The 8,575-nt window shown below is 40.3% G+C and overlaps 1 protein-coding gene across 1 annotated transcript; it reads left to right on the top strand.

The window, feature by feature from the left end:
• The first annotated feature begins 350 nt into the window (after nucleotides 1–350).
• Nucleotides 351–8,512, top strand: LOC112468773 (hydrocephalus-inducing protein-like). Its single transcript, XM_025038118.1, has 17 exons — nucleotides 351–502; nucleotides 1,791–2,031; nucleotides 2,128–2,356; nucleotides 2,761–2,988; nucleotides 3,063–3,367; nucleotides 3,449–3,608; nucleotides 3,687–3,882; nucleotides 3,962–4,195; nucleotides 4,290–4,453; nucleotides 4,522–4,726; nucleotides 4,875–5,449; nucleotides 5,775–5,910; nucleotides 6,397–6,687; nucleotides 6,827–7,039; nucleotides 7,151–7,264; nucleotides 8,024–8,251; nucleotides 8,327–8,512. The coding sequence occupies exons 1-17, from the start codon at nucleotides 452–454 to the stop codon at nucleotides 8,510–8,512; spliced, it is 3,756 nt and encodes a 1,251-aa protein (XP_024893886.1). The 5' UTR covers nucleotides 351–451.
• Nucleotides 8,513–8,575: the final 63 nt, after the last annotated feature.

Genomic DNA, 8,575 nt, shown 5'->3' with positions numbered 1-8,575 from the left:
TCGTGTCCATTGTCATCGCGCGCGAGCCATAATCGAAACGTAAATCGTCACATGCTGCCGTGTCACTCGTCACCGACGCGACACGGTGACATTCGAGCTCGCGCGGCTCGAAAGTATAGTTCTCCCCGCGAGAGAGCCGATTCTCCGTCACTTCGACACAGCGCGAACGACATGACCGAGAGCGGCAATTTTTGCGACGCGTTGCACTGCACTTCCGCGGTATCTTTGTCGAGCGGAAAATACTCGCGTAGAAAGCACACGTTTCTCGCCGCGTTGACCGAGACATCGAAGAGACGCGTATTAACTCAACCGGCACTAATTCATAGGCTCGCGGCGCGGCGCGGCCGGCGGCGCACGCTCGGCCATCTCGACTCCGAATTTCGAAAGGCGAATCTCGCGATCGCGGGTTTAACATGATGAACGAATAAGTTACGGTTCCGACGCTTCACACATGTTCCATATCATCGCTTGCTGTCCCGCGAAGCACCTCGAACACTCGCTTGTACGCCAGATTCCCTCTTGATCGATGACAAGTGCGAAAATTACGGAGCAATCACTCACTTGCGTGTCCGACGCGTAACTCCGCTCGCTCGGCTATGTTCGTGCGCGCTCGGCCCGCTTCGGTCGCGCGCGTGACGTATGAGCCGGAAGAGAGACGGCGTTGTTGTCCGCCCGAATTCCTGAGAGTCAGGTAGAGGGGGAGTGGGGGTACGTATACGCGCGCAGGTAGAAAGCACGTGTATTCGCGTTTGGATCTTGGATCGCGGCAGATCGCGGAGCGAATAAACACGTCCTAAAAAATGTCTCTTGTCACATATTTTCTCTTCGCGCTATATATTTTCGCTGTCTGCTAAACTAACTGGCGCGACGACTTAAGATCAAGATACATACGTTACGAAAGTTTTCGGAGTAAATTCCGATCGGAATTATTTCGTTTTCTTTAGAAAACACAATAAAAAATCGAGAAAATAACTAAACAATTCCGATATTTCAAAAAATTCCATAATATACGTACCGAGATACATAACAATCTCTTTCTTTTTCTCTCACGTTATATTCTCGCGCGTTATATTTTCGCTAACCTAACTGGCGCGATGATTTAAAATCAGCCTACGTATTACGAAAGTTTTCGGACTGGATTCCGATCAGAGTTATTTCATTTTCTTTAGAAAGCATAATAAATTTCAACTAAACAATTCCGATCGGAATTTACTCCGAAAACTTTTGTGATATGTGTATCTTGATTTTAAGTCGTCGCGCCAGTTAGTTTAGCGGACAGCGAAAATATAGCGCGAAGAAAAAATATAGGACGAGAGAATTGTTATGTTTTTTAATACGTATTTACTCGCTCCGCGATCCAAACGCGAATACACATACATACACGTGCCTTCAACCTGCGTGCGTACGTACCCCCACTCCCCCACTACCTGACTCTCAGGAATTCGGGCGGACACCGTCACTCTTCCGGTTCATATCGATCGAAATCTATTTCGAAAAAAATTCCATAATACATAATGTCTCTTTTTTTTTCTCGCGCTGTATTTTCGCTATTCGTCAGACTATAACCGACGCGCGACGCGACGTTTTAAAATCAGATGATGAATCGATCATGTTTTATCGCACGTGTAATGTTTGTCGTATTAAAATAAATAAAAATACTTCTTTACGTTTCCCTCGAAAATGCGAAATATCACGTAATGTATAAAGAAACAAATCGCGCTTGCGACATCGACTTTCTCAATTTTCGGTTGAGATACGAGGAAATTCAATTAAAAATTCTCTGTTGGCAGACAAGCGAATACGCATTCGCTTTTTCGAATACCGGCACCGTCGACATCGAATACGCGTGGCAGATAAATATGGACGAGCAGTACCCGGTGAGATCGGTCGCGAATTATTCGTCAAGATCGCGAAGGAACGATGCTCGATCCAAAATTACCTCATTAACGTCTCACGAACATCGTCAACGACACAATCCGAGTTTCGTCGGGAGCGTAAAATCGAATCGTCGACAGCTCCTGTCGTCTCGAGGTAACTACTAGATTCTCGAACGATTACTGATCTATTAAAAAAAAAAAAAAAAAGAAAAGCATATCCGATCTAAATATAAAATATAAATGTTTACAGACAATCTTATCGAGGTGAAACCAACTGCTCGCCAATGCGGTCCATCCGATCTCTTTAGCAGCAGCGCCGGACTGACGGAAAGAAGTAGCGACAGCTGGTTAGAGAGCGACGATCTTCCGTTTGGAATTTATCCCGAAAAGGGAATTTTATCGCCGGATGAATCCGTGGAATGCGTTTTGCGATTCTCCCCCGTGGATGTATTCGACTACAAGGCATATCTTACATGCAAGTACGATCGCCATTGCGACTATTTGTCTATTTCGATATCATTTAATTTAATCTGATTCGATTTTGCGAAATAATTTAATTTATACTGCCGGATCTTTCTTGTTATAAATGAAGCTTTTAGTACGCGTAATTATTTAAATTATAAATGGAATTTGTATTTAATAAATAATTTTACGCATATTATTTATTAAATACAAATTTCGGTGGCGCGCAACTGATATCGGATGTTTTAATAATAAAAATAATTCTAAAAGTGCAAATGAAATAAATACAAAATAAATATAAATACAAAAGCCTGCCGCTATCGTCACGTATATTTTCATCCGTTTATTTATCGGATTGATCGTACCCATAAATTCTTGACGCTATCTGCATACGCGCATTTCCGTTTGTTCCGGTGAGCAGAATGGAGAATCTCGATCCGGAGCTGCCGGAGTTGGTTATTCCCATCGTCGGAAGAAGTTTGTTGCCGTACTGCCACTTCGACATACCGGAAAGCGACTATCTGCTCGGTGATAGACGCGACGCGAAACTGCCAGGACCCATCGGTTACCAACCGGATGATAATTCTCTTCCGGAGGGTACGAGAGTGATTGAGCTCGACGTGATCGGAATCGGCGGGTCTCACGTAATGTAAATAATATATATATATATATATGTTTAACCGAATAGAGACGCAAACACTAATGCGTTATCGGAAATTTCAGCAAGTTCCGAATGATAAATCCAACGTCGGACGACTATCATTTCGCTTGGGAGGATCGTACCCGTCACGCCGAAGGCGAGATCCCGAAATTTCATTGTACACTTCCGGAAGGAATCGCTGAGCGAGGAAAACAAGTCGACTTCGCGTTTACGTTTCTCGCGGAGGACATCGGCATTTTCGAATCCTTCTGGTTGTTCCGTGTCGAAAAATACAATCTGGAGTGTTTCTTTCTGTTCGTCGCAACGGTCAGAGAACCGTCGGTTTGCTGTTCGCTTGCCCATCTAAAAATGAGACCAACCGTATTGGGTTAGATAAAAGAGACTGATAGAAAGATATATATAAACATTCTGTACGATCTTTATGCATTGACATCTATGTCCTCCACAGGGACCAATGTGCGAGGTTCGGTAAGCATAATTAACAACGAGGAATTTCAGATTTCCTTTCACATCGCGCGAGATTCTTTATATTCCGAAGGGCGGCTTCAGCATTTAAAGATAACGCCTATGAGTGGCATTTTGCCAGCGAAAAGCGAGCAGATATTTTGGTAAACGAAGAAAAAGCAAGATCTCTGAACATTTCGAAATTTTTCAGATATTTTAATCAAACACCTTTTATTACGTAGGATCGAGTATCAGCCTACGCTTGTTGGCGAATTTCAATTTTCTGTAAAATGCGTTGTAAAAAGAATGAAGGCATTATTGACTATATTTGTTACGACGACGACGTACGATATTATCGTTTCCGTTACGTACGTCGATCAGAACGGCCAGATAGCGCGATTAAATCAGAATAAAGAAAATATTATCGACTACGGGAAAGTATGTATACATATATATCTAATTTGTTTTAAAATTGAAAAATAAATTTTAACCAACATCAAGCATTTTTAATTTTTAGTTGATGTTAAAAACGCCCGTTACTATCACGTTTGAAATAATAAACTCGAGCAAGATGACGCTTTACTACTCTTGGGACCTCGGCATGACATCGGAAATAATTAGCAGAAATATGTACACGATTGCAATGCCTCAAACGCAGGATCACGTGCTTAGCGAGTCGCGTTCCAACTGTTCTCTCATTGTCACAGCGTTACAAAAGACGGTGATAAAGAATCATCCCATTCTTTTGAAGGTACCGTTCTTGTTTTTCCTATATCAATATCATTATGTTTTCTGAAAGATGTAAACGGAGATTTTACAAATCGCTGCCTCTTTTTCGTATTCAGATTTCTAGAGGGCCGACCTACCGACTAATCTTGAAAGCAACAGCGAATAAACCGATTTTGGAGTTCAGTTTTAATTATTACGACTTTGGACCGTGCTACATTCGAAACGTCACTCCGTATCACATCGACTTACGCATCACGAATTCAGACGATGTTCCGTACATGTAAGCTGGTTTTTAATCACTTTCAGAAAGTCCGAGAGATTAACTAACAAAACGATTCATTTTCTTAGATTAGAATGCAAATTTGAGAAGAAACCACACATCTCTGTAAATCTAGATGCCCTTTCAGAGACAATAATCGCTCGGTCAAGTATTATCGTTCCGATAACATTCCGACCTTTGGAACAGGTGCATTATCGTGATGATTTGCATTTTATAATCAATTCGACGATCGAAAAAAAGATTACTATAACTGGCGAAGGAATTATACATAAGGTATAAATATAATTTAAAAATACGTTTATATATAGTACATATTATTTATTAATTATTCCATTTAATACTAGACTATATGTAATCTGTGCAATTCATTTAAATAAAAATCTTGCAGAATTACTTATAATTCTGTACTCTGTTATGGCAGATTCGTTTAGTAAATCCGCGCGACAAATCAGTGGATCTTGGTAATCTACCAATTAATAAAATAGCAACTAAAAAAGTGCCAGTGATCAACGACGGACGTGCTGCACTCGAGTTGAAGTTTGATCTTATGAAGAATCTACCTGGATACGATCGATTTCGCGAACGATTTCAAATTTGTCCGGATAAGATCGACCAAGAGAATTCCAAAAAGGATCACACTCGAGCATCGATTTCTGAAACAAAACGTTCGCATACGCTCGACGTGACTCTTCAGACCGTCGAACCCGATCTGTCCGAAGTTCTGGAGATCGAGCCGGCAGAATCGATCGTACTTCAGCCGGGGAAAATTGCGAATGTCGTTGTAAAATACAAATCTACGCGCAGGATGCGTCCTTTCGTCGTTAAGATGGCTTACCAAACCAATTCCATGATCCAACCGTTATTTATCTTGCGCGGAAGCTGTATAGGCGCGGAGTTCCGTTTGAACAGGACTTATGTTCCTTTCGGTATAGTCGTTCAACGTTGTCTCAGCGAGACAAAGATAGTGCTATTGAACACGGGAGATATTGGTGTCAGGTTGGTTTTTATTACCTAACTAATATAATAAGTAAAAAATAAATAAAGAATGTAGGACTTTATATTAATTTAAGAAATTAAGGGACTTTAAAATATTTTTGGACATAAATTTCTTTTAATAAAACGCATTCTTAAAAATATATGCTCTTTTCTCTAACAAATAATTTAAGCGTCTTTTATTTTCTATATACACGTACGGTTCCCATCCGTATATTTTACAAGTATTCTTTTTACATGTAATTTTCATTACTTTAATGCGAGATAAAGATTGATTTATTCAGATTCATTAATGTCGTACGATAACGTATAATTTATCGATCTCCAGATTCAAGTGGAACACGTCGAAATTGCCCAGTGATTTTAGCATCGCTCCTGCGGCTGGCTATTGCTCTCCTGGTATGGACGTCAACTTCGTTGTCAGTTTCCGACCTACTCAGCACGACAGTTTGATCGAGGGCAATGTAAGCGTATACAACTTCTACCCTTGTGTACCCGTGCATACAAATACTCTCGATCTTCGGCGAGAGTCTCGCGTACCTTCCGTACAATATACGCCGAACACAAAAGTGGTTTATTGCGCAACACAGTATATCTCTCGCCATATTTCTACATCGTATTTAACTTTTCGAAGTAACTTTTCCCCTCAGAACTTGAGAACGAGACTCTTGTATACGTGCCTGATATATATTTCTCGAGACTTTACTATATTTTAATAAATTCTTTTAAAAGTTATTTTAATGTTAATTTTTATAAACGCATAAAAAATACCTAATAATTGTTATTTTGAAAAAGCTTCTAATACGCAAATTCTATTCTAATTTAAATCTGATATTAATCTTATCTGGCGTGCAAGGAAATACTAGGACAGCGCAAAAATTACATATTTTTACAGTGATATACATATATATATAATCCTAGACAAGAAGAATAGTTTACTTTGTTTTCAGGCAACGCTTGAAATTGAAAAATATGGAGATCTCAGCGTAAGAATTACCGGAGCTAGTTGCAAGCTACCCGACCCGGTTGACACTCTGTTCTTCTCGTGTCGCGTTCGCGAGAAAATAATGAGGTCTCTAAACGTCGAAAACGACACCGCGACTCCTTGGAAATTGAAACCGGAGATTACCGGCGACTATTTCTTCGTCGACGAGGTCTTGCACGTTCCTTCGAAAAAATCTGCTACCTGCGCAGTCACCTACGCTCCTCTAGTCATGAACAGCGAGAATAATCACCACGAAGTAATTAAAAGAGAACTTGGCTAATTTCGAGTGAAATGATATCGTATAATTTCGCAGTAACGAATAGAACGGCTTTGTAAATTCTACATGAAAGCAACAGGTCGACAAACGTGTAATATTTCCGTAAATTATATCTCAGGGTACGTTGCTTCTAAAGCTGCCGGATGACAAAGCGCCTTTGGTGTACTGTCTTCGAGGACTCAGTCTACCTCCGCAAGTTCTCCAAAGGATTACACGTCAATTCCCGGCAAAGACGAAGTACACCGAATTGTTACCTGTCTACAATTGGCTGAGCAGGCAGCAACGATTCGAATGCAAAATTGTGAATACAAACGGCAACGAGCCCGTCGAGGTTTAGAAATTTTCTGAGAAATTTAGAACGTGAAATAATTAATTAAATTAATGCATATTAACGCAATATAATGAAATTCGTATATTTTCTTTCCTTAATTTACTTTTTCAGAATGTCAAAGTATTCACTTTTATCGGCAATAGCAAGATAGATGTGCCGGCGAACGGCCAGCGAGATTATCGCGCAGAGTTTTACTCCTACAAAGAATCGAAATATAATTTTAAGGTAAATTATTAAAGAAAATGCAAATAATGTAAAAGTTATTTTCGAAAAGACTTTTAGGTAATACATAGGTAGAATGCAACTTTCTAACTGTTTTTGAACGTGCTTTCGTTGTGTAAAATAATATTTTGCAAAATAATTAGAATCACGCGCGTGTACAGGTAACGTTCACTAACGAAGAGGGCGAATATCAATTTTATGAACTCCAATACGATATTACAAGACCACAAGAGATCGAGTCGATTAAGTTGGTCACTGCGGTACGATCTCCGGTGTGCCATGCTTTAAGGCTCGATAATCCACTTAAGGAGCAGTATGTAACATATACGGCAAACTGTCAGCATCCCTGCATCATGATCTACGACGTACCAAAGCTTGTGGCACCCTTACACAGCGTTAGTCATCGGATTTTGTCGATAATATGTTGAAAGTTATACCCAATTAAGTTCAATTTTCCTGAAAGTGCATTAAAATATTAACTCCTTCCGGTCCAAACTATTAGCTGTATCTAAATAAATAAATACATAAATAAACATTCAAAAATTTGTATTACTTGGAGAAATCTATGGAGATCTTTTAAAATATAGTTTGCCGATTATAATCGCTATTTGAATGCTTGAAAAATTATGCGATAGGCTACCGCAATACGTTATATATCGACATGGCAAAGGGTTAATATAATAAAGGAATTACATCCGCAACTTGTAAATTAATTTAATCGTGGCAAACAAATAACGATAACGATCGCCGTGAATGTGACAGGAAACCATCGGTGTTGAGTATCGTCCTTTACACCCTGCCGAGGAAACCGCGGTAAACTTGGACATCAACTGCGAGGAGCTCGGACTGTTTCCCTATGAGCTGCGATTGCGAGCGATACCAGCACCCGCGGAGAAAACGACTCACGTCGTCGCGGTACTCGGCGGTTCCACCACCTTCTCTCTGACTATAAGCAATCACGCCCGAAAGACTGCGGTGTTCGCCATCAAGGTGAGCATAAAACGTTTCCTCTTATATTTTCTTTTTGCCATAACAATCGTTAGAAAAATCTCATTCTCGGTTTAGGTGAATAACGAATGCTTCACGACTCCGAAGAACGTCGAGGTGCCAGCTTTGAAGAATGCTACATTCGATGTAACTTACGAGCCCTGCGACGTCGACAACATCTCCGCTACTTTGACAGCCACATCTGAGATTGCCGGCGAATTTGTGTACGATAATTCGCAATTAAGATGGCTTAATCCTTCGTGATTCTAACATCGAATTAAACTCGAGAGACATATGTTGCGATAGCCTATCGCATAGTTCTTCAAG

The sequence above is a fragment of the Temnothorax curvispinosus genome, unplaced genomic scaffold (assembly GCF_003070985.1).
Source record: "Temnothorax curvispinosus isolate PA1 unplaced genomic scaffold, ASM307098v1 QBEX01001976.1, whole genome shotgun sequence".
Taxonomy (NCBI): Eukaryota; Metazoa; Arthropoda; class Insecta; order Hymenoptera; family Formicidae; genus Temnothorax; species Temnothorax curvispinosus.
The sequence above is the reverse complement of the archived record's forward strand: the minus strand, read 5'-3'. Positions and strand labels throughout refer to the sequence as shown.

Excerpts from the sequence above, each read along its gene's own strand:
- LOC112468773 (XM_025038118.1), top strand. The coding sequence starts at position 452 with ATGTTCCATATCATCGCTTGCTGTCCCGCGAAGCACCTCGAACACTCG. Across the intron at positions 2,032-2,127 it reads ACAGCTCCTGTCGTCTCGAG|ACAATCTTATCGAGGTGAAA; the intron begins GTAACTACTAGA and ends AAATGTTTACAG. Across the intron at positions 3,368-3,448 it reads AATGAGACCAACCGTATTGG|GGACCAATGTGCGAGGTTCG; the intron begins GTTAGATAAAAG and ends TGTCCTCCACAG.